At 54.2% G+C, this 26,293-nt stretch overlaps 2 protein-coding genes across 3 annotated transcripts in view; both read right to left on the reverse strand.

Annotated features, from left to right (window-relative positions):
- The window catches only part of LOC142488450 (uncharacterized), a 61,649-nt gene extending 56,960 nt beyond the window's left edge, over positions 1-4,689 (reverse strand). The window contains exons 1-2 of the mRNA XM_075588977.1: positions 4,281-4,689; positions 3,876-3,989 (exon numbers count right to left, since the gene is read on the reverse strand). Of these exons, the coding sequence (XP_075445092.1) occupies positions 3,876-3,989; positions 4,281-4,299 (133 nt within the window). The 5' untranslated portion in view covers positions 4,300-4,689. The remainder of the gene's footprint in view (positions 1-3,875; positions 3,990-4,280) is intronic.
- LOC142488445 (uncharacterized) overlaps positions 1-26,293 on the reverse strand; it is a 507,675-nt gene that overhangs the window by 230,615 nt on the left and 250,767 nt on the right. The gene's annotated exons all lie outside the window — the stretch shown is intronic.

Raw genomic sequence — 26,293 nt, forward strand, 5'->3', positions numbered from 1 at the left:
TAGTGGGGGGGGGGGAAAGGAGAGTGGGGGGGGGAAAGGAGAGTGGTGGGGGGGGGGGGAAAGGAGAGTGGGGGGGGGAAAGGAGAGTGGGGGGGGGGAAAGGAGAGTGGGGGGGGGGGAAAGGAGAGTGGGGGGGGGGGAAAGGAGAGTGGGGGGGGGGGAAAGGGGGAGTGGGGGGGGGGAAAGGGGAGTGGGGGGGGGGAAAGGGAGAGTGGGGGGGGGGAAAGGGAGAGTGGGGGGGGGAAAGGAGAGTGGGGGGGGGAAAGGAGAGTGGGGGGGGGGGGAAAGGGAGAGTGGGGGGGGGGAAAGGAGAGTGGGGGGGGAAGGGGAGTGGGGGGGGGAAAGGAGAGTGGGGGGGGGGAAAGGAGAGTGGGGGGGGGAAAGGGGAGTGGGGGGGGAAAGGGGAGTGGAGGGGGGGAAAGGGGAGTGGGGGGGGAAAGGGAGAGTGGGGGGGGGGGGAAGGAGAGTGGGGGGGGGAAAGGGAGAGTGGGGGGGGGGAAAGGAGAGTGGGGGGGGGAAAGGAGAGTGGGGGGGGGAAAGGAGAGTGGGGGGGGGAAAGGAGAGTGGGGGGGGAAAGGAGAGTGGGGGGGGGAAAGGAGAGTGGGGGGGGGGAAAGGGAGAGTGGGGGGGGAAAGGAGAGTGGGGGGGGGAAAGGAGAGTGGGGGGGGGAAAGGAGAGTGGGGGGGGAAAGGAGAGTGGGGGGGGAAAGGAGAGTGGGGGGGGGAAAGGAGAGTGGGGGGGGGAAAGGAGAGTGGGGGGGGGGGAAAGGAGAGTGGGGGGGGGAAAGGAGAGTGGGGGGGGGAAAGGAGAGTGGGGGGGGGGAAAGGAGAGTGGGGGGGGGAAAGGAGAGTGGGGGGGGGGAAAGGAGAGTGGGGGGGGGGAAAGGAGAGTGGGGGGGGAAAGGAGAGTGGGGGGGGGGGAAAGGAGAGTGGGGGGGGGAAAGGAGAGTGGGGGGGGGGAAAGGAGAGTGGGGGGGGGAAAGGAGAGTGGGGGGGGGGGAAAGGAGAGTGGGGGGGGAAAGGAGAGTGGGGGGGGGAAGGAGAGTGGGGGGGGGGAAAGGAGAGTGGGGGGGGGAAAGGAGAGTGGGGGGGGAAAGGAGAGTGGGGGGGGGGAAAGGAGAGTGGGGGGGGGGAAAGGAGAGTGGGGGGGGGGAAAGGAGAGTGGGGGGGGGAAAGGAGAGTGGGGGGGGAAAGGAGAGTGGGGGGGGGGAAAGGAGAGTGGGGGGGGAAGGAGAGTGGGGGGGGAAGGAGAGTGGGGGGGGGAATGGAGAGTGGGGGGGGGGGGAAAGGTGAGTGGGGGGGGAATGGAGAGTGGGGGGGGAAGGAGTGTGGGGGGGGGAAAGGTGAGTGGGGGGGGAAAGGAGAGTGGGGGGGAAAGGAGAGTGGGGGGGGAAAGGAGAGTGGGGGGGAAGGAGAGTGGGGGGGAATGGAGAGTGGGGGGGAAAGGAGAGTGTGGGGGGGAAGGAGTGTGGGGGGGGAAAGGAGAGTGGGGGGGGAAAGGGTGAGCGGGGGAGGGGAAAGGAGGGGAGTGGGGGGTGGGAAAGGGGAGAGGGGGGGGGGTGGAGAGCAGGGGGCATATGTATTGTCATAATTTATGTATCTGCATGCCCTCTCCCCCCCCTGTCCGGGCGTCCGTTCCCCCGCTGTCTCGGCGGCTGGCCGCTCCCCCTTCTTGGTTCCCCGATGGCTCGGGGCTCGCTCTTCGCTCCCCCGTTCCTCGGGGCTCGCTCCCCCGTTCCTCGGGGCTCGCTCCCCCGTTCCTCGGGGCTCGCTCCCCCGTTCCCCGTGCGATCGCTTGGTCCCCCGCTGTGTCGGACTGAGGCGCGTGCAGGCGGCGGCCGGAAGCGCGTGCATGTGTGGGCCTGGGGCCTGTGGTGCGAGGCTGAAATAGGTGAGTTACTGGGGCCATCAGTTGAGGCGGGACGCACAGTGGTGTGACTTACCTGGGCGGGCGGTGTGTGTGTGTGGTTGGACCTTTGGCCCGTCACTCCGCCTCAGGCCAATGAGAGGTGTGCTGGGGCGGGTGGGCCAAGGGACCAATGAGATTGCCGCTAGGGACAGGGAACACACCAGGGGAAACATACATACATACATACATACATACATACATACATACATACATACATACAATGCTTTCAGAAATATATAGTAAGATTTGCACTGTTATTTTTCTTTATTTCATGGCACTTGTCTGGCTCCCCGACTCGTTGAGAAAAAGGGGAAAAGGTACTCACCAGAGACAGGAAATGGAACAGTTTCACTCTTTATTGGGGTCAGATGTTCCTCAGTGTTCGGTTCTTCTTTCTCTGACTTAATCTCTAAACTCTCCAGTACAACCACAGGGAAACCTGGCAATAAGAAAAGGGAAATCCATCATGTAAAGCTGGGAGTGTGGGAGCTTCTTGTGATATCAGAATACAGAAATACTCTATACTGATTCCTATGGGGGAGGGGGTGAAGTGATTGATTTTACTTTGTTAGTAACCCTTTGAGTGCTGAAGTTTTTACCCCCGAGTGCTGAAAACATTTTGGGGCTACCAATGTTCAAACCTCAATAACAATAATATTCCCAATATAACCTTAGAACAGCGGTGTAGCAAAGGAGGGGAGAAAACGGAGCACTAGATCCACGAGGCTATGCCAAAAAATGCAAGGATGCGTTCCCACAGTGCAGGCTTATTTAATGGTCAGATACAAAAAAGATACACACCAACGCGTTTCGGACTACAACAAGTCCTTTCTCACCTTGAGAAAGGACTTGTTGTAGTCCGAAACGCGTTGGTGTGTATCTTTTTTGTATCTGACCATTAAATAAGCCTGCACTGTGGGGAACGCATCCTTGCATTTTTTGGCATAGCCCTCGTGGATCTAGTGCTCCGTTTTCTCCCCTCCTTTGCTACATTTGCTCTTCAACAGGCGGAGGCACAGTTAACCCGTGGACACCTGGATACCTGAGGACCCACTCTTCATCGTGGACACCTTCCCATGTGAGTCTCTCCAGGATAGTTCTGGACTTTATTCATAATGATTGTTCCTTTATAGATGCTCACTACTCAAACATCCTTACTACCGTGCATTGTGGGATTGCAGTGTTTACATGCATCTTTTGGACATTTCATATCTATATCCGTTATTGGGTTAATCCACTTTTCTACAATCAAGACATGTGTAGTGTTCGCTGTATTCTTTAGAGCACCATACAACGTTTTCATCATTAGAACAGCGGTGCGCAAACTGGGGCTGCGCTACACCTAGGGGGGTGCGCGAGATTACCGGCGGGGGGTGCAGGGTTTACAGAGGCCCCGCGCACTTCCGAAGCCACTTAAATTAAGTGCCGGGGAAGCGGCGAAGACCTCTGTAAACCATACTAACCTGGATTCAGCCGGCATCTGGAAACACGGCACCATGGCAACGCGGGCGCAAATGACGCCATGGGGTTATGTGACATCACGTTGCTATGGCAACGTGCCGTCATGACGCCCAGACGCCGGGAACCAAGGTAAGGAGGAGGGAGGGGGCGCGTGGAGGAGGACGACATCCGGCAGGGGGCGAAGGAAAAAAAAAAGTTTGCGCCCCCCTGCCTTAGACAAATGATTATTTTCATTAGGACAGGTATCTTATAATTGTACGCACGCTTTAATATTATTTCCCAAAATATTGTACACATTTCAATCCATTTTTTTTAAAAAGTATCTTTATATTACGGTGTTTACAGACACATTTCCAAATATCACATTGTTGCACATTGTATTTACATATACATAGGTTATCGTATAATGTTACATAGATCAATACATATTTGCGATACCAATTTTTGTTTCCAGTCCATTTTTAAACATACTGAATAAAGACAAGTGAGGATGTAAGGGTACTTACCACAAACAGGAAATGCATCTATTTCTTCCTTTATTGGGGTCACATGTTCCTCTGTGTCGGTCTCTTCTTTCTCTGACTTAATCTCTAAACTCTCCGGTACAACCACTGGGAAACCTGGCAATAAGAAAAGGGAAATTCATCATGTAAAGCTGGGAGTGGGGGCGCTTCTGGTGATTTCACCTGCTCTGATATTGGTATAATATAATACATCTTTTAAAGAAAAGTATTATTAGCCCTTCTGGCAGAAAATGACAGAGGTGAAGATTTATAATCTTCTTACCTGCTGGTGGTTCTATAAGAAAACAAGATTCGTTTTGGGTGTTTAACTGCATAACATAACTGCAAAATAATCTGATATTCCCTCTTTGCAGGTTTCAAAGACACCAAAATATCTCCTCTACTCACTAAACAGGTGTGTATCCATGCTGGCAGTGCTGCTCTGGAGGTGCTGGCAGTGGGCAGTGCTGCTCTGGAGGTGCTGGCAGGTGGGCAGTGCTGCTCTGGAGGTGCTGGGGAAGTGGGCAGTACTGCTCTGGAGGTGCTGGCAGTGGGCAGTGCTGCTCTGGAGGTGCTGGCAGTGGACAGTGCTGCTCTGGAGGTGCTGGCAGTGGACAGTGCTGCTCTGGAGGTGCTGGCAGTGGACAGCGCTGCTCTGGAGGTGCTGGCAGTGGACAGCGCTGCTCTGGAGGTGCTGGCAGTGGACAGTGCTGCTCTGGGGGGTGCTGGCCGTGGGCAGTGCTGCTCTGGGGGTGCTGGCCGGAGGTTACTTAATCTATATGTGTTGGGTTTTAGAATGTGCCTGTATATAAAACAGAATTGGAATGATCAGTTTTTTTGGACAAATATACAGCATTTAGTATCAGCTCTTTCACACCTAAATCATTAACCCCAAAGGAGTCGGAGAAGACAGGGGGCACCAAAAAAAAAAGCTGTGTGTGCTGTGCACGCGCATAGTAAGTGAAACTTCTTTGACTTTTGTGTTGGTGTTGGTGATGTTTTAATTAAAAATCAAAATACAATCTCAATGACAAAACGCAAATAAATTTGACTTAGAATGCGCGTGCTCGGCACACATCCCCTGTATTAGCTATTTGCACTAAGTGTGAATTCCGCGTGTGACAGTGTGCGTGTGACTGAGAGTGTGCGTGTGACTGAGAGTGTGCGTTGTGACTGAGAGTGTGCGTGTGGCTGAGAGTGTGCGTGTGGCTGAGAGTGTGCGGTGTGACAGAGAGTGTGCGTGTGACAGAGAGTGTGCGTGTGACAGAGAGTGTGCGTGTGACAGAGAGTGTGCGTGTGACAGAGAGTGTGCGTGTGACAGAGAGTGTGCGTGTGACAGAGAGTGTGCGTGTGACAGAGAGTGTGCGTGTGACAGAGAGTGTGCGTGTGACAGAGAGTGTGCGTGTGACAGAGAGTGTGCGTGTGACAGAGAGTGTGCGTGTGACAGAGAGTGTGTGCGTGTGACAGAGAGTGTGCGTGTGACAGAGAGTGTGCGTGTGACAGAGAGTGTGCGTGTGACTGAGAGTGTGCGTGTGACTGAGAGTGTGCGTGTGACTGAGAGTGTGCGTGTGACTGAGTGTGCGTGTGACTGAGTGTGCGTGTGACTGAGTGTGCGTGTGACTGAGTGTGCGTGTGACTGAGAGTGTGCGTGTGACTGAGAGTGTGCGTGTGACTGAGAGTGTGCGTGTGACTGAGAGTGTGCGTGTGACTGAGAGTGTGCGTGTGACTGAGAGTGTGCGTGTGACTGAGAGTGTGCGTGTGACTGAGAGAGTGTGCGTGTGACTGAGAGCGTGCATGTGACTGAGAGCGTGCGTGTGACTGAGCGTGTGCGTGTGACTGAGCGTGTGCGTGTGACTGACTGAGCGTGTGCGTTTGACTGAGCATGTGCGTTTGACTGTGCGTGTGACTGCGTGTGACTGCGTGTGCGTCTGACTGTGAGTGTGACTGAGTGTACGTGTGACTGTGAGTGTGCTGCGTGTGAGTGTGACTGAGTGTGTGTGACTGAGTGTGTGTGACTGAGTGTGCGTGTGACTGAGTGTGGGGGTCTGGGGGGGGTCAGTGTGTGGGGGTCTGGGGGGGTCAGTCAGAGTGTGTGGGGCTCTGGGGGGGTCAGTGTGTGTGGGGGGTCTGGGGGTCAGTGTGTGTGGGGGTCTGGGGGGGTCAGGCAGTGTGAATTCCGCGTGTGAGTGTGCGTGTGACTGAGAGTGTGCGTGTGACTGAGAGTGTGCGCGTGACTGAGAGTGTGCGCGTGACTGAGAGTGTGCGCGTGACTGAGAGTGTGCGCGTGACTGAGAGTGTGCGCGTGACTGAGAGTGTGCGCGTGACTGAGAGTGTGCGCGTGACTGAGAGTGTGCGCGTGACTGAGAGTGTGCGCGTGACTGAGTGTGCGCGTGACTGAGTGTGCGTGTGACTGAGTGTGCGTGTGACTGAGCGTGTGCGTGTGACTGAGCGTGTGCGTTTGACTGTGCGTGTGACTATGTGTGTGCGTGTGACTGCGTGTGCGTCTGACTGTGAGTGTGACTGAGTGTGACTGAGTGTGCGTGTGACTGAGTGTGACTGAGTGTACGTGTGACTGAGTGTGCGTGTGAGTGTGACTGAGTGTGTGTGACTGAGTGTGCGTGTGACTGTGAGTGTGTGTGGGGGTCTGGGGGGGTCAGTGTGTGAGGGTCTGGGGGGGTCAGTCAGTGTGTGTGGGGGTCTGGGGGGGTCAGGCAGTGTGTGTGGGGGTCTGGGGGGGTCAGGCAGTGTGTGTGGGGGTCTGGGGGGGTCAGGCAGTGTGTGTGGGGGTCTGGGGGGGTCAGGCAGTGTGTGTGGGGGTCTGTCAGTGTGTGGGGGTCTGGGGGGTTCAGTCAGTGTGTGTGGGGGTCCAGTCAGTGTGTGTGGGGGTCTGGGGGGCTGTCAGTGTGTGTGGGGGTCTGGGGTGGTCAGTCAGTGTGTGTGGGGGTCTGGGGGGGTCAGTCAGTGTGTGTGGGGGTCTGGGGGGGGTCAGTCAGTGTGTGTGGGGGTCTGGGGGGGTCAGTCAGTGTGTGTGGGGGTCTGGGGGGGTCAGTCAGTGTGTGTAGGGGTATGGGGGGGTCAGTCAGTGTGTGTGGGTCTCTGGGGGGTCAGTCAGTGTGTGTGGGGGTCTGGGGTGGTCAGTCAGTATGTGTGGGGGTCTGGGGGGGTCAGTCAGTGTGTGTGGGGGTCTGGGGTGGTCAGTCAGTATGTGTGGGGGTCTGGGGGGGTCAGTCAGTGTGTGTGGGGGTCTGGGGGGGTCAGTCAGTGTGTGTGGGGGTCTGGGGGGGGTCTGTCAGTGTGTGGGAGGGTCCGGGGGGGGTCAGTCAGTGTGTGGGGGGGTCAGTCAGTGTGTGGGGGGGTCCGTCAGTGTGTGGGGGGGTCCGTCAGTGTGTGGGGGGTCCGGGGGGGTCCATCAGTGTGTGGGGGGTCCGGGGGGGGGTCCGCGCGGGTTGCGCCCGGGTTTTTGTACCACCGCTTCCTGGGGGGCCCGCAAACGCCCGCGTCACTGGAGGGCTGAATGGCGCCGCTGCCAGCCGCTTCTGCGCATGCGCGGCATGGCAGCGGTAGTGGAAGTTAGGCGGGCCCATGTGTGGGCTGGGAGGGAGGTCCCATTCGGGTAAGGAAAGGGTGGGTGGGGGGCTGTCCTGGTCGGGCGGTCTCTGCTGTCCCGGGCAGCAGACGGGGACAAAATCAACAGCCGTGGCAGCGGGCGGGGAACGGCGCCGCTGCCAACCGCTTCTGCGCATGCGTGGCTTTCCTCCAGTCCCCATCATTACTGAGCATGCGCGGCTTGGCAGCGGATGTGCGGGGGGAATGGCGGCATTAGGAGCGGCGCCGGCGGCTATCGCCGCCGCCGCCGCATCTGATTTGTGGAGCGGGTGTGATGTCAGTGTTGGGGTCGGGCTGAGCCAGAACACAGCCCGGCCTCAACTGCCAGCACTGACGTCACATCCGTTTCATTTCTGTCTCCACAATTCTTTTTTGCCCCAGTTCGAATGAGGTGCCACTAAGGAAGTTTCACTTCAAAAACACATATGGTCCATTCGCAAACAGGAACTTCATTTCAAACACTGCAAAACTTTAATGGCTCAGGATTGTGTCACAACACAACCATCTAGAAAAGTATAGAGAGAGTCGGAGATTAGCAGCCAAAAGACCAGTAAAGTCCTCATAGTGTAACATAGTAACATACTGTACAGTTCCATAGTATGAATAAAAAGCAGATACAGTACATGAGTGAGACTTTGATAAATGCTCCCGATACTCTCTCAGGTCCAGCAGTTCTGCTCCATACTGACACAGTCTCACTTTCCTATTTCATACGGTGAGAAGTGGGTAATGCAGAGGAACCAGTGCAGTAACTCCCCCTCACCTTACCCCACCATAATAAATAAGGGGGGTTTTATCCCTCACTTCCTCATTAATTTGTTCCTCGATCACCTCCAGTTTCTCACAAGCTTTATGTATCGTGTATAGAGAAGCTATAGCCCATAACACACACAGGATGCTGCCCCTGTGGTAATGAAGGAGTTAAACTCCAACCAATACTCCCTCAATCTAATTACTTTCTAACTCTATTTAATAACTTTCCCAATCTTATCCTCACTGATCCCTAATGTTAATTCCCAATGTAAAATAACCCCCATTATCTCCCAGTCCCTGTGATACAGGAGGAGTAACCCCCCCAGTGCCAGAGGCTCCCCCTCACTATCAGAGGCTCAGCCTCTCAGGCTCCTGTGTGTAAGGAAGCTCAGAACAGCACTGGGATAATGTGCACAGGTCACACAAGGGAGGGGAAGGGAGGAGGAGGAAAGCACTTACCCAATAACACAGGCTGAAGATCTCTGTGCAGCAGGGGGTGGGCAATGTGAGGGGGACACAGGAAAAGGGACTTAGAGGCTGCAGAGCCTATTCCTCAGTGTGTCCCCCCCCCTCAGTGCCTGAGATGTGCACTTTATCCCCCCCTCACTGTGTGTGTACTTCCTATGGAGGGTGGGGGGAGCCCCTGTGATCTCTCAGTCCTTCCCTGTGGGAGTGACCTGGATTCCCCCCTCAGGATGTGGGACAGTCTGTGCTCAGGATCAGTGTTTCCTGCCGGAATCAAACCTCACACACCAGGACATCCGGCTGCAGCAGCGAGACCATAGAGAGGGAAGAGGGGAGGCCAGAGCGCCTCTATCCAGCTCCTCCTGAGCTCATATGCAACAGTGACCCCTGGTGGGCTCCCAAGCAAGGTGCGGTGAGTGCCCCCTGGTGAGAGCTGCACGTGGTGCTGGCTGTGGGCTGGTGAGAAACATTGTATTGTATGTCTTTATTTATATAGCGCCATTAATGTACATAGCGCTTCACAGTAGTAATACATGTGGTAATCAAATAAATAACAGATACTATAAATAACAGATCATGGGAATAAGTGCTTTAGACATAAACGTAACATTAAGGAAGAGGAGTCCCTGCCCCGAGGAGCTTACAGTCTAATTGGTAGGTAGGGGGAACGTACAGAGACAGTAGGAGGGAGTTCTGGTAAGTGCGTCTGCAGGGGGCCAAGCATTATGTATCATGTGTTCAGAATATCCACAGTGCTATTCATATGCCTCTTTAAGCAAGTGTGTCTTAAGGTGGGTCTTAAAGGTGGATAGAGAGGGTGCTAGTCGGGTACTGAGGGGAAGGGCATTCCAGAGGTGTGGGGCAGTCTCACCCCCATCTCCCACCGTATATAGTGCGGTCTGGTGATATACTCTGTGACGTGTGTCTGGTGATATACTCTGTGTCCGGTGATATACTCTGTGTCCGTGTGTCTGGTGATATACTCTGTGTCCGGTGATATACTCTATGTCCTTGTGTCTGGTGATAAACTCTGTGTCCGTGTGTAGTGACGTCTGGTGATATACTCTGTGCCCGTGTGTGTAGTGAGGTCTGGTGATATACTCTGTGCCGTGTGTGTAGTGAGGTCTGGTGATATACTCTGTGTCCGTGTGTGTAGTGACATCTGGTGACATACTCTGTGTCCGTGTGTGTAGTGACGTCTGGTGATATACTCTGTGTCCGTGTGTGTAGTGACGTCTGGTGATATACTCTGTGTCCGTGTGTGTAGTGACGTCTGGTAATATACTCTGTGTCCGTGTGTGTAGTGACGTCTGGTGATATACTCTGTGTCCGTGTGTGTAGTGACGTCTGGTGATATACTCTGTGTCCGTGTGTGTAGTGACGTCTGGTGATATACTCTGTGCCCGTGTGTGTAGTGACGTCTGGTGATATACTCTGACCTGTTCCTGACCGTCCATGGACACATCTGTCCATGGATTTCATTGTGGATCTACCCGTATCCAAGGGCATGAACACGATCCTCGTGGTGGTGGATCGATTTTCAAAGCAATCCCACTTTATACCTCTCAAAGGTCTTCCCAACTCTTCCAAACTTGCCGATGTATTCGTCAGAGATATCTTCCAACTTCACGGAGTACCACTGGTCATTGTGTCGGATAGAGGGTCTCAGTTTGTGTCTTGCTTTTGGTGTTCTTTTGCCTACAACTAGGCATTTCTTTGCATTTTCCCTCTGGATATCACCCACAAACAAATGGTCAGACTGAAAGGACAAATCAGTCCCTAGAACAATATATATGATGTTTTGTGTCTGATTCACAGGACGACTGGTCCGAACTTTTGCCCTGGGCAGAATTTGCTCATAACAACGCACAAAGTGGATCTACCATGGTGTCTCCATTTTTTGTGAATTATGGGTTCCACTCATCTACTCTTCCTCTCTCTTCTTCCTCATCTGGGGTTTCAGCGGCAGACGACAGGATTAAAGAACTGCAAAATATTTGGGAAAAGGTTCAGTAACACATCAGGACAGCCACCAATAGGCAGAAGATTCAGGCTGACCGCCACCGGAGACCTGCTCAGGAATTCAAGATCAGAGACAAGGTCTGGCTGTCATCCAGAAACATCAGGCTGAAAGTATCTTCTATGAAATTTGCACCCAGATTTCTTGGTCTTTTTCCTATCTCAGAAAGGATTAATCCGGTTGCGAACCATCTCTCGCTGCCCTCTTCTATGTGGATTCCGTCCGTTTTTCATGTCTCTTTACTTAAACCAGTTGTCCAGAATGCACATTCAGTTCATACAGTACATCTCCTATGCATTCTCACATGGTGCAAGGTCAACCTGAATACGAGATACAATCCATACTGGACTCCAAGTTCTCAAGAGGCTCGTTACACTATTTGGTGCACAGGAAGGGTTTCGGTCCAGAGGAAAGATCCTGGATTCCGAGTCATCATGTTCATGCAGCCAGGATGGCTCATCTCTTCCACTCCAAATTTCTGGATAAGCCTTCAAGGAGTCATCCGGAGGTCGCTCCTAGAGGGGTGGGGGGATATTGTGAGGATTCGCCATTTTGGCAGCTGGAGATCTTCGCCTCACCTTAGAACCCCTGCCACGACAGTCGCCCAGGATGCGCAATCTCACGGCCCGGTTACGCGCGCGCGGACTGCACGCAGTCAGTATGCTCTCCCGCGGCTTCGATCTCCAGGCCCCACCTCCGCAAAGGCGTAACACACAGACGTTCCTCCAGTCTTCCCAGTCTCTGCCTCTGTGACGGGCAGGCTCGGCGTGAGAGTGACGCACGGTACAGACTCCGCCCCCGGAACCCTGTGACGTGCACTCGGTACCGCCTCCAATTGGGCACACTCTGCAGAGGGACATGCGTGGTGTGCAGGTGACACACGAGAAGCTCGCCAGTCTTCCACATGGGTGCCGCGCGGGACACGTAGCTCCGCCTCCAATTCTAATCTGGCTGTGTAATAGGGCACACCTGTGTGACCCAGCAGCCTATGGGATTCCCTCTTCTGGTTCCGTCCAGTTTCTCGATTGGTTGATGGCTCTTTAAATACCTGCCTTGCTCACTCACACATTGCTGAGCATAATCCTATGTGACGCTGTACCTTGCTACATCCTGCCTTGTTGCTGCTGCATCCTGCCTTGTCTCCGTTGTTGCCTGACCCCTGCTACGTATTGGACTCCGCATCTCTCCTCTCCTGACCTGGCTTAGGCTGTGTTTATAGTGGCGTAGTGCTTGCTGATGCGCACTGAGCATATATTCAGAGACTCATTATATGTTATGGTGCTATTCTGAGTGAAAGCTTCCGCTTGCTTGCTGAACCTCGCTCAGTTTCCAGGTACAGGCAAATCTGTGTTTCTGTGCTTGCTGGAGAGGAGGTGCGGGCACGTGACCGCACAGCCACCAATCAGAGAGCAGCACAGAAACTAACTTACACCCAAGAGCAGCCATTTTCATTTTTCAAGCACATGCAGAGAGAGAGAGAGGTAGCTGGGGTGGGGGGGGCAAATGAAGTACTGCTGGGGTGGGGGGGGGGGGCAAACGGGGTGGGGGCTGCAAACGGAATACTGCTGGGGTGGGGGGGCAAACGGACTACTGCTGGGTGAGGGGGGGCAAACGGACTACTGCTGGGGTGGGGGGGTGGGGGGAGGGGCAAACGGACTACTGTTGGGGTGGGGGCAAACGGACTACCGCTGGGATGGGGGTGCAAACAGACTACTGCTGGGTTGGGGGGGGGGAAACGGACTACTGCTGGGGTGGGGGGGCAAACGGACTACTGCTGGGGTGGGGGGGGCAAACGGACTACTGCTGGGGTGGGGGGGGGGGCAAACGGACTACTGCTGGGGTGGGGGGAGGGCAAACGGACTACTGCTGGGGTGGGGGGAGGGCAAACGGACTACTGCTGGAGTGGGGGGGGCAAACGGACTACTGCTGGGGTGGGGGGGGGGGGCAAACGGACTACTGCTGGGATGGGGGGGGCAAACGGACTACTGCTGGGATGGGGGGGGCAAACGGACTACTGCTGGGGTGGGGGGGGCAAACGGACTACTGCTGGGGTGGTGGGGGGCAAACGGACTACTGCTGGGATGGGGGGGTAAACGGGCTACTGCTGGGGTGGGGGGGGCAAACGGACTACTGCTGGGGTGGGGGGGGCAAACGGACTACTGCTGGGGTGGGGGGGGCAAACGGACTACTGCTGGGGTGGGGGGGGCAAACGGACTACTGCTGGGGTGGGGGTGGCAAACGGACTACTGCTGGGGTGGGGGGGGGGCAAACGGACTACTGCTGGGGTGGGGGGGGCAAACGGACTACTGCTGGGGTGGGGGGGGGGGCAAACGGACTACTGCTGGGGTGGGGGGGCAAACGGACTACTGCTGGGGTGGGGGGGGCAAACGGACTACTGCTGGGGTGGGGGGGGCAAACAGACAACTGCTGGGGTGGGGGGGGGGCAAACTTACTACTGCTGAGGTGGGGGGGGCAAACGGACTACTGCTGGGGTGGGGGGGCAAATGGACTACTACTGGGGTAGGGGGGTGTCATGGGAGAGGGGGCTTGGCCCGGTATTAAAGGGGTTACACCCCATTTTGCCACCCCCTGCTCTCACTAGGGAGGCAAGGGGTTAACTGGACTGTGGTCCAGAAGTGTTGTGTTACCTTGCTGCAACATCTAAATGTATATTTCCCCTGGTATAATGTATTGTCACCATGTCAGTGTCTGCACCACACACACACTGGGATCCATCAGGGAGGAGGAGTGTTAATAGTTTGAAAGTGATTATAGCCCTTTGTTCCATGTTCCCGCCTTTTCAGGCTCCATTTTGCAGAGTCCCATAGGTCACCATTGCAGCTCCATTCATTTCAATGGCGGATCTAGCGGTTTTGGGCCTGTTTCCAGTGAAGACCAGCAGGTGGCGTCCGAGAGGAGGAGCAGCGTTTTCCCATTGTAAGTCAATGGGGCCATTGACTTCAATGGGGATTCCTTGACGTCGACCTCCAGGAACAGGTTGGCAGCCATCCAAACCGCAAAACCGCAGAAGTGGATACATTGTCTTTGAAAAGAGCTTTATCGCTGAGTTCAAGGTCAACGACAATTGGCGTGGGAATCTTAGGTTCTAGGGCACCCAGAAATAAAATTATTTTTGCCCCTAGCAACCCCCACACACGGGACCCCCGTAAGGGGTCGTACTCATGAAGAGGGTCACGCCATTGACTTTAATGGTGGAGCTGAGGTCCCATTGAATCCAATGGCAGCGCACGCCCATGCATTGCCTATGGCGGCGCCGGCCATTGATTCCAATGGGGAAAAGCCACGTGGCGTTAAAACGGCTAAGTCCGAAATTGTAACAAGTGTAAGCCCATATCTCCGGTTCTGTGAGGACCAGAGGGCTGGGATTTGGGTCGCATGCAGTCACCGTTCCGGCTTGCCTGCATGGCCATTTCCAGCCCTCTCCGAACAACCAGACGGAGTATGGGCGAATGTAAAGAATTTTGGTTTTTCCATAGACTTCAATGGCAGAGTTTCCCCATTGAAAGTCTGTGGCGGCAGGACCTATTGACTTCAATGGCAGAGTCGCTCTATTAAAAGCCTATGGTGGCAGAGCCCGTTGGTTTCAATGGGAAAGAGTGAAAAACAGAGATTCCTTTTTAAAGCAAAGAATCCTGTATTAAAAAAGTGTTTTAAAGTGCATTGGTGTATCTCCGGTTCTGGGGGTCGCAGAGAGCTGAAACTTGGCCACAATGGAGAGTCACTTTCGGCCTGAAGGACTGGCAAGTATCAGCCCACTGGGCCCAGCAGAACCAATTATTTTAATATATGAAGGTATTAAATTATAAATTGTATTTTGGGTCTGGTATAAAAACTCAGAGCCCATCTGGTATGGTAATGTCCAGGATAGCAGACCAAATGGTATATCATAAACTCTTGATCAAAGACTCCCCACCCTGCGTGTGTATGCAAGCACAATGGAATGCAGGACATGGGTACTTGAGACTGTGTTGTAATTCACACCTTGGACAAAGGAGATCCTGGCCAAGCTAGACTTGAAGACGCCAGGCTTGTGGGAGGGGAACTGAGAAATTAAGCCCCCCGATTAGAATAATATCCACCCAGTGGGCGGGTGTTAAGGTGCCCCTCAGGTGAGGTGGCAAGGAGAGATTGGGTGTAGGTAATTGTTCTCCAATGGCCTACACTCAATAATAAGGTATAGACTGAAGATTGCATATAAACCAGTGTCCAGCCTATACTCTGTCTTTGTGATTTCTCGTGATTGCTGCATGAATTGCTAATCGTTGATCCTGATTACTTCATTCCAACCCTTAGTAAGTGTATATTTTGCCTGTTATTTGTATATCTTGTGTGTTCACCTTTTTCATATCTCAGTCGTGTTCAGTTCAACCCAGGTATTTTGGTGTATATTACAGCCAGTCATAAGTTACCGTGACAGGGGGGCAAATGGACTACTGCTGGGGTGGGGGGGGGGCAAACGGACTACTGCTGGGGTGGGGGGGGGGCGGCAAACGGACTACTGCTGGGGTGGGGGAAGCAAACGGACTACTGCTGGGGTGGGGGGAGCAAACGGACTACTGCTGGGGTGGGGGGAGCAAAGGGCCTACTGCTGGGGTGGGGGGAGCAAAGGGACTACTGCTGGGGTGGGGGGGGGGGCAAACTGACTACTGCTGGGGTGGGGGGGTGGGCAAACTGACTACTGCTGGGGTGGGGGGGGGCAAACTGACTGCTGCTGGGGTGGGGGGGGCAAACTGACTGCTGCTGGGTTGTGGGGGCAAATGGGCTGCTGTGCGGTGGGGGGGAAAATGGCTGCTGTGGGGTGGGGGGCAAACGGGCTGCTGTGGGGTGGGGGAGCAAACGGGCTGCTGTGGGGTGGGGGGGCAAACGGGCTGCTGTAAAGTGGGGGGCAAACGGGCTGCTGTGGGGTGGGGGGGCAAATGGGCTGCTGTGGGGTGGGGGGGCAAATGGGCTGCTGTGGAGTAGGGGGGCAAACGGGCTGCTGTGGGGTGGGGGGGCAAACTGACTACTGCTGTGGGGTGGGGGGGTAAACGGGCTGCTGTGGGGTGGGGGGTAAACGGGCTGCTGTGGGGTGGGGGGGCAAATGGACTACTGCTGCTGTGGGGTTGGGGGCAAACTGACTACTGCTGGGGTGGGGGGCAAACGGGCTGCTACTGCTGTGGGGTGGGGGGGTAAACGGGCTGCTGCTGTGGGGGGTAAACTGACTACTGCTGGGGTGGGGGGGGGGCAAACGGACTACTGCTGGGAGTGGGGGCAGGGGGCAAACGGATTTCTGCTGGGGTGGGGGGGGCAAACGGACTACTGCTGGGGTGGGGGGGCAAACGAACTACTGCTGGGGTGGGGGTGGGGCAAACGGACTACTGCTGGGGTGGGGGTGGGGCAAACAGACTACTGCTGGGGTGGGGGTGGGGCAAACGGACTACTGCTGGGGTGGGGGGGGGGCAAACGGACTACTGCTGGGGTGGGGGGGGCAAACGGACTACTGCTGGGGTGGGGGGGCAAACGGACTACTGCTGGGGTGGGGGGGCAAACGGACTACTGCTGGGGTGGGGGGGGCAAACGGACTACTGCTGGGGTGGGGGGGGGCAAACGGACTACTGCTGGGGTGGGGGGGGCAAACGGACTACTGCTGGGGTGGGGGGGGCAAACGGACTACTGCTGGGGTGGGGGGGGCAAACGGACTACTGCTGGGGTGGGGGGGGGCAAACGGACTACTGCTGGGGTGGGGGGGGGCAAACGGACTACTGCTGGGGTGGGGGGGACAAACGGACTCCTGCTGGGGTGGGGGGGGCAAACGGACTACTGCTGGGGTGGGGGGGGCAAACGGACTACTGCTGGGGTGGGGGGGCAAACGGACTACTGCTGGGGTGGGGGGCAAACGGACTACTGCTAGGGTGGGGGGGAAAAAGGACTACTGCTGGGGTGGGGGGGAAAAAGGACTACTGCTGGGGTGGGGGGGAAAAAGGACTACTGCTGGGGTGGAGGGGGGCAAACGGACTACTGCTGGGGTGGGGGGGGGCAAACGGACTACTGCTGGGGTGGGGGGGGGGCAAACGGACTACTGCTGGGGTGGGGGGGCAAACGGACTACTGCTGGGGTGGGGGGGGGCAAACGGACTACTGCTGGGGTGGGGGGGCAAACAAGCTACTGCTGGGGTGGGGTGGGGGGGCAAGTGGACTACTGCTGGGGTGGGGGGGGGGCAAACGGACTACTGCTGGGGTGGGGGGGGCAAACGGACTACTGCTGGGAGTGGGGGCAGGGGGCAAACGGATTTCTGCTGGGGTGGGGGGGGCAAACGGACTACTGCTGGGGTGGGGGGGCAAACGAACTACTGCTGGGGTGGGGGTGGGGCAAACGGACTACTGCTGGGGTGGGGGTGGGGCAAACAGACTACTGCTGGGGTGGGGGTGGGGCAAACGGACTACTGCTGGGGTGGGGGGGGGGCAAACGGACTACTGCTGGGGTGGGGGGGGCAAACGGACTACTGCTGGGGTGGGGGGGCAAACGGACTACTGCTGGGGTGGGGGGGCAAACGGACTACTGCTGGGGTGGGGGGGGCAAACGGACTACTGCTGGGGTGGGGGGGGGCAAACGGACTACTGCTGGGGTGGGGGGGGCAAACGGACTACTGCTGGGGTGGGGGGGGCAAACGGACTACTGCTGGGGTGGGGGGGGCAAACGGACTACTGCTGGGGTGGGGGGGGGCAAACGGACTACTGCTGGGGTGGGGGGGGGCAAACGGACTACTGCTGGGGTGGGGGGGACAAACGGACTCCTGCTGGGGTGGGGGGGGCAAACGGACTACTGCTGGGGTGGGGGGGGCAAACGGACTACTGCTGGGGTGGGGGGGCAAACGGACTACTGCTGGGGTGGGGGGCAAACGGACTACTGCTAGGGTGGGGGGGAAAAAGGACTACTGCTGGGGTGGGGGGGAAAAAGGACTACTGCTGGGGTGGGGGGGAAAAAGGACTACTGCTGGGGTGGAGGGGGGCAAACGGACTACTGCTGGGGTGGGGGGGGGGCAAACGGACTACTGCTGGGGTGGGGGGGGGCAAACGGACTACTGCTGGGGTGGGGGGGCAAACGGACTACTGCTGGGGTGGGGGGGGGGGGGCAAACGGACTACTGCTGGGGTGGGGGGGCAAACAAGCTACTGCTGGGGTGGGGTGGGGGGGCAAGTGGACTACTGCTGGGGTGGGGGGGGGCAAACGGACTACTGCTGGGGTGGGGGGGGCAAACGGACTACTGCTGGGGTGGGGGGGAGCAAACGGACTACTGCTGGGGTGGGGGGGGCAAACGGACTACTGCTGGGGTGGGGGGGGCAAACGGACTACTGCTGGGGTGGGGGGGAGCAAACGGACTACTGCTGGGGTGGGGGGGGGGCAAACGGACTACTGCTGGGGTGATGGGGGCAAACGGACTACTGCTGGGGTGGGGGGGGCAAACGGACCACTGCTGGGGTGGGGGTGGGCAAACTGACTACTGCTGGGGTGGGGGGGCAAACGGACTACTGCTGGGGTGGGGGGGCAAACGGACTACTGCTGGGGTGGGGGGGGCAAACGGACTACTGCTGGGGTGGGGGGGGCAAACGGACTACTGCTGGGGGGGCAAACAGACTACTGCTGGGGTGGGGGGGGCGGGCAAACAGACTACTGCTGGGGTGGGGGGGGCAAACGGACTACTGCTGGGGTGGGGCGGGCAAACGGACTACTGCTGGGGTGGGGGGGGCAAACGGACTACTGCTGGGGTGGGGGGGAGGCAAACGGACTACTGCTGGGGTGGGGGGGGCAAACGGACTACTGCTAGGGTGGAGGGATCAAACAGACTGCTGCTGGGGTGGGGGGGGGGGCAAACGGACTACTGGTGGGGGGGGCAATGGACTACTGCTGGGGTGGGGGGGCAAACGGACTACTGGTGGGGGGGGCAAACGGACTACTGCTGGGGTGGGGGGCGCAAACGGACTACTGCTGATACATGATATTTCATGGTCGGATCATGCATCAGTAGAGCTACGATGCACTCAAATTAGACCGGTTAGCCCGGGAGCAAATTGGAAACTTAATGAATCTCTGATTAAGATACCGGACCTAGTGCAGTCAGTCAAAGAGGAGATAAGGCAGTTTTTCCAAATTAACATGGGCATTTTGGAATCCCACGCAACGCTGTGGGAAGCTCACAAAGCCACGATGAGGGGGGTATTGATAAGTCTAGCGGCTAGGAGGAAGAAACAAAGGGACGCCAAATTGGCACAGCTATGTAAGTGGTTACATGAGCTCTCTGCACTCCATAGCCGTTCAGGTAGAGGGGACACTTTAAAGGAGCTGAAGGACGTAAGGATTGCGCTTAACCTCCTCCTCACTTCCCGGGCCGAAAAAGACTTGAGTTGGACGTGGATAAAATTATTTGAGAAAGCCAATATGCTGGACACCGTGCTAGCTAACAGAGTTTGAAATAGGCAACCAAATTATAACATACATGCAATTAGGACAAAAACAGGAGAAACATCCTCCAACCCCAAACACATAGTGGAAGAGTTTAAACACTATTATGAATAGTTATACAATGGGGAGAAGGTGACTGTAACAGGGGACTTATCCCTGTTCAGTAATGTGCCTTTAATCTAGTGGTGGTTAACTTCTGGTAGTTAATTACTAAACACCACCTGCCTGATTAGATGGCTTAGAAAGCTTGTCTTTCAAAACAGGAAGTGAGAACTCTTTAGCTGACACTTGAGCTGAACTTGGAGACACACTTGTTTTGAGCTCTGCCAAAAGTTAGCAGAGCTGCTTTCAAGACACAAGGCCCAAATAAGACTTCTAAACCTGGATGCTGATTTTCTGTGCACGCTCCGTGCGGTTCCAGGAGAGCAGAGAAGCTTACTCTACAGCTGATAAACAGATAAGACTTTCATTATTAAGAGACTGCTTATATCTGCTTATTTTCATGCTATGTTTGGGGCTGGGGAGAAATGCTTGACTAGGGAGATGTGAATTGGTTGCATAGTGTTTTCACTAGAATTACTCCCAAGTGAATGGAAGCTTTGTTCCCCCCCTGTGTTTGGATAATTTTCCTGATGAAAAGGAACAGGCACAATAAAGCCTATTATAATTTCACATTATAAAGCCTCCTAATTGTGTACCTCTGTGAACGTCCGTCCACAGTGGCTCATAACCCAAAGACGAGTGGCACATTGCAGGCGTTCCTGAAGGATGCGGTGTGGCGAAAATGGGGGGTAATCAGCGCATTAATAAAGGCAGTGGGCTCGGCTGGTTACCCCTATTTCGCATTGGGGATGAAGGGGTTAATTTTATATGCTTTGCTGTCCCCGTTTTGCAGGATAGTCTATACCTGCAGTGCTGAATAACAGGAGCCGTTCCATTAAGACTGCTAATTTAGGAACGGAGTGAGCCAGCACCCTGATTTGTGGTGTGCAGCTTCAGTGTAACCCCTCAAGTACACACATATTAAAAATATGGCTTTGTCATAAGGGAAACATATATTTTTGGTAAAGTGCCTTTCTGTTGCAGTTAAAATGTGCAGGCAGGATGCTATTGTTTCTGCCCGCCTTTGTAATGCATTAAGGAACAAATGTTATGCATACCAGAACCAAATGTTTTGACACCTATGAGCTGGGTCACTTGCCTATGCAAGCTTCAAAGCTAGCCTGCTAGGCCCACAGCTGTAAGTCTCTCTGGAAGTTGCATATCAAAAGACCCAGAGTAAGGGGGATGTGAATTGGCCAGATGGATGCTAAATAGGACATCCTGGTGACCATTTGTGCTAGCTCACACCCTGAGTTTCCCCCTTCCAGCCTGAGAGGGACCAGGTAGAGAGGGGAGTGCACCTATGCTAAGAAGCCAAGGTGGCATTGTAGCACATGCTCTGTGTGAACAGGAAATCCCTAGTGCCCACTCTCCAAACTGTGGGTAAGTAGATGATTGGGGAATGATTACTTTCTTACGAGGGGGATTGGGTGGGTATGTTGGCAATAGGCTTTCCAATCCTATATACATCCCACCCAGGCTATCTCCTTTGTCTTTCGTTTTTTTTATTCTACCATGTGAGCAGAGAAGAGCAGCAGCACATGCCTGGAATGAAAAGAGTCTTATTACATCATAACCAAGGACAAAACTCTGCGTTAGGACACTGTGATTGCTGGGGGTTATTTGATTAACCCCAACGGACCAGAAAAGACTTTGCACATTCACAGAAGGATTGGGGCTGGCAATTTGTGCCCTTGCAAAAGGACTACATTTTAAAAGACAATCTTCTGGTGCTTTGCACCTTTCTGGACATTATCTCCTGTTCCTATACCCGTCAGTGTAATTATTAAGTTGATTCTGCAGTTGTCGTTTGTTTGCCTATCAAGGGAATAAATCTCAGTTTATTTTGTTCAACCTGTTCTGCTCAATCAGGATCCACGAAATATAAATGTGTTATTAAATGCGTCTCCCGTCACAGGCGTTTAAAGCTGGTGGCAGCTGGTGGGATACTGATTGAGCCTATATTGCAGTGTTCTGTAATATAGTGAGGACCTTGTAGATTGCAAGTTCCTCAGACAAGTGGCAACTTACACACACTTCCAAAGAAGCACGAGATAATTCACTGGTCTCTGGACTCATACCCCAGTGGCACCATGAGTCCACGCTCAGGAAGGTTTTGTACCTGGAACCGGGCGCAGATAGTGGAGAGATGTGTGGGGTACAGGTTCACGACAGACGGTCGTTCGAAGAGTCAGCTGGAGGAGGACTTAGAAGAATATGAGGGCAGGATGGCCCCGCCAGCAGACAGTACTCAGCACGGAGTGCAGGTCCCTCCAGCTCCGGGGCTGCAAGGACAGCAGAAGGATGTCAGTGACTGCCTGGAAGAGGGTGGCGTGGTGCCAGGGGGTGCAGATGGATCAGTCGCTGCGGCGACCGGACTTGCTACCGCTGAACTCATTCCACTCCTCACCACCTGGGGAGAAGGGCATAGCTATGAACAGCGACTCCAGCTCCTGTCGACAGCTCTTGGAAGGCCCACTCATTCCCACCTTGTCAGCGGGGAACAGGACGTTCCCAGAGTAACTGCTGTGGAAGCAGCAGAGCCAGCAAATGAATATGTAACCAGTAGAGCCCTGGTGAGCAACGCAGCAGTCCCCAGAGAGGCAGCTTTCCGGCTAGAGGGGACCTGTCTGCACCTCAGCGGACTCCCAAACATACAGTGGGCAGCAACACGCCTATACTGGGCAGTTCAAGCTTGAGAGACGGTGCTATCATTGCCACAAGGTGGGCCACATCCGGCCACATTGCCCGGACCATGAGCGGTCTGGGGGACCCCATCAGGGGCAACGTTCACAAGCTGCAGGGCCAGTAACCCAGATTGGGCTGGCCCACACAGAGGAACAGAGCACAGCCATGGAGCCACAACCAAGAAGGATGCCCCAGGCAGATGCTGCTTTTGTCACCTCACAGCCAGCAGCAGTGAGCAGAGGATATCCAAGTGCATCAGTCTGACCACCAGGGATCTCAGTAAAGGGTACTGGCTGATCCCTTTGACCCAGGAGGCTAGGGAGAAGTCGGCTTTCATCACCCCAAGTGGCCTCTATGAGTTCTTAGTGATGCCATTTGGGATGAAGAATGCACCGGTTACCTTCCAACGCCTGGTCAATTGTTTGCTAGAGAGCATGCAAGGGTTTGCAAGGGCTTATCTGGATGATATTGCTGTGTTCAGAAACTCCTGGAAATCACACTTAATTCATGCCGCTGCGGTGCTAGCCAGGATTAGGGAGGCAGGTCTCACCTTAAAACCCACCGAGTGCTTAGTAGGGATGGCTGAAGTCTTAAACCTAGGGCATAGGGTGGGTGGAGGTCACCTCAACCAGAACCAGCTAAGGTAGAGGCAATAGTGCAGTGGCCCACTCCCAAAACCAAGAAGCAGGTCATGTCGTTTCTAGGCACTGCAGGCTACTACAGGAAGTTTGTTCCCCAGTATAGTGCCATTGCTAAACCCCTGACTGACTTGACCCAGAAGCGACAGTCTGTGCTGGTAGTCTGGTCTCCAGCCTGGGAAAAAGCATTTCAGGCTTTGAAGACTGCACTAGCCAGCGCTCCTATACTGGCCACTCCAGATTATTCCAAGAAGTTTCTTGTGCAGACTGATGCCTCAGACTTTGGCATTGGTGCTGTGCTCAGCCAGGTGGGGGAGGAGGTCAGGGAACCTCCAATGATGTTTCTGGGCCGCAAGCGGCTGCCCAGAGAAGGGGCATATGCCACTAGTGAGAAGGAGTGTCTGGCCATAGTATGGGCGCTAAAGAAGCTACAGCCCTCTCTGTATGGCAGACACTTCACTGTTATCACTGACCATAACCCCCTAAGTTGGTTGCAGAGGGTGTCGGGAGAGAATGCCAAGCTCTTGAGTTGGAGCCTTGCCTTGCAAGAATGTGACTTCACCATTCAGCACAAGAAAGGCAGTGAGCATGGGAACGCCGATGGCCTCTCCCGGCAGGACAATCCCCCAGACCTAATGACTTCAAAAACCCTCCGGTCAGCCCAACCACCAGAGGAGGTGGCCAGGGCAAACCTTGGGCTTTGAGTGGGGGAGGTGTGGCGAAAATGGGGGGTAATCAGCGCATTAATAAAGGCAGTGGGCTCGGCTGGTTACCCCTATTTCGCATTGGGGATGAAGGGGTTAATTTTATATGCATTGCTGTCCCTGTTTTGCAGGATAGTCTATACCTGCAGTGCTGAATAACAGGAGCCGTTCCATTAAGACTGCTAATTTAGGAACGGAATGAGCCAGCACCCTGATTTGTGGTGTGCAGCCTCAGTGTAACCCCTCAAATACACACATATTAAAAATATGGCTTTTTCATAAGGGAAATATATATTTTTGGTAAAGTGCCTTTCTGTTGCAGTTAAAATGTACAGGCAGGATGCTATTGTTTCTGCCCGCCTTTGTAATGCATTAAGGAACAAATGTTATGCATACCAGAACCAAATGTTTTGACACCTATGAGCTGGGTCACTTGCCTATGCAAGCTTCAAAGCTAGCCTGCTAGGCCCACAGCTGTAAGTCTCTCTGGAAGTTGCATATCAAAAGACCCAGAGTAAGGGGGATGTGAATTGGCCAGATGGATGCTAAATAGGACATCCTGGTGACCATTTGTGCTAGCTCACACCCTGAGTTTCCGCCTTCCAGCCTGAGAGGGGCCAGGTAGAGAGGGGAGTGCACCTATGCTAAGTAGCCAAGGTGGCATTGTCGCACATGCTCTGTGTGAACAGGAAATCCCTAGTGCCCACTCTCCAAACTGTGGGCAAGTAGGTGATTGGGGAATGATTACTTTCCCACGAGGGGGATTGGGTGGGTATGTTGGCAATAGGCTTCCCAATCCTATATACATCCCACCCAGGCTATCCCCATTGTCTTTCATTTTTTTTATTCTACCATGTGAGCAGAGAAGAGCAGCAGCACATGCCTGGAACGCAAAGAGTCTTATTACATCGTAACCAAGGACAAAACTCTGCGTTAGGACACTGTGATTGCTGGGGGTTATTTGATTAACCCCAATGGACCAGAAAAGACTTTGCACATTCACAGAAGGATTGGGGCTGGCAATTTGTGCCCTTGCAAAAGGACTACATTTTAAAAGACAATCTTCTGGTGCTTTGCACCTTTCTGGACATTATCTCCTGTTCCTATACCCGTCAATGTAATTATTAAGTTGATTCTGCAGTTGTCGTTTGTTTGCCTATCAAGGGAATAAATCTCAGTTTATTTTGCTCAACCTGTTCTGCTCAATCAGGATCCACGAAATATAAATGTGTTATTAAATGCATCTCCCGTGACATGCGGCACTAACGAAATTGGACAGATTGGAGCGCGAGGCACTGCAGAAGGATTTCACACTAGAGTGTGACGATAGCTTTCCACAGGCTTATTAATATTACACAAAAATAACTGGGTTTGAACTGAACGAGGCTTAAGATATAATAAAGTGATTTTATTCCTTAGGATAGGTGAACACAGCAGATAATACAGTAACAAACAAGACGTACACTTACATTGGGGTTGGAAAGATGAGAAGCATTTTGCACAGCATGTCCTCAGCAATCAAGATGGTTTCAAGAAGAGACAATGGATATAGGGGGGACACAGTTTATAAACCTTTTACACCCTATTCATAACATGGAGTACTGGGGATTGGTTTTCAATTATCTCCAGCCACTCTCTAACGTGGGAAAGCATTCTGACCCATGCCCCCTGCTAGGTGGCCCATGCGCAGTAGAACTCTGGGGTCTCATTTCTGGGCCCCCACATTTGCATCTGGAATGCCAGCCAGTCTATCCCTTTGGCTTTCTGGCAGGAAAACCTTTGTTGGAAGGTGTTAAATGGAACACTTAAAAACTGCCCTGGTTTGAGCCTCAAGAAAAACAGTGAGGGTGACAAAACCCTTTGAACAATACTTAAGTCCTAGACATTGGGTCGTCTCCTAGGGCCATCTGCTACCTTATGGCCAAAAGAATTTCCTCTGGAACTTATCCATACCATAAAATACAATATAAAGCATAAAACATATACGTATTAAAATATCCGGTTCTGTTGGGTCTGGCAGGTCCAAACTTCCCAGTTCGCATTGCCAGAACTGGGACACCATATGGTCCAAAAAGCGGCTTGCTACGACCTAAGGAACCAGAGTTACACAAATGCACATTAAATCATTTTAATACAAAAATCTCCAGTGAAAAAGAAATCTCAGCTTTTCACTAAATCCCCATTGAAAACAACGGGCAGCTCCACCATAGACTTTCAATGGTAAATCGCCGCCATTGAAGTCAATGGGAAAAGTCCCGAACTTCAAGGGGGCCCATACTCCGTTGGGTTGGTCCAAGCGGGTCAAGGATGGTTCTGCAGCGATGCCGGAGCAGTGGCTACAGATACTCCAAACCCTGATCCGTTGGGCCCTCCGGAACCGGAGCTATGGAATACCAAATTTCAGTTTGTTCCACTTAGTCATTTTTCAGAGCTGTTTTTGCCGCCGCCGGCAAAGCCTATGGCGCGACCCGCTCTATCTGGTTGGACCCTTAGCGGGGGTCCAGGATTCGGGGACCCGGTGGTGGTCGAGTGGGGGGAAGCCTCGGAACTAGGGGCAAAAAGAATTTTATTTCTAGGTGCCCTAGAACTGTTTATTCCCACATCAATTAACTTTGAACTTGACTCAAGTGATTGTAACTCTTTTTTAGACATTGTATCCGCTTTGCGGTTTGCGGTCTGGACGGCAGCCAACTTGTTCTTGGAAAGGTTACCTCGAGGCATCTCCATTGAAGTCAATGGGCCCATTGACTTTCAATGGGAAACCGCCGCTCTCCCTCTTGGACGCCACCTGCTGGTCTCTGCAGGAAACAAGACTAAAACAGTACAATTCTCCATTGAAATGCATTGAGCACTAATGGCGGCCAATGGGGAACCTGCAAAATGGTGCCTGAAAAGGCGGAAAAATTACACAAAGAGCAATAATCATTAAAGAACTATTAACCCTTGTGCTCCCGGATGAATTCTAGTGTGTGTGTGATGCAGACAC

The sequence above is a fragment of the Ascaphus truei genome, chromosome 2 (assembly GCF_040206685.1).
Source record: "Ascaphus truei isolate aAscTru1 chromosome 2, aAscTru1.hap1, whole genome shotgun sequence".
Lineage (NCBI taxonomy): Eukaryota > Metazoa > Chordata > Amphibia > Anura > Ascaphidae > Ascaphus > Ascaphus truei.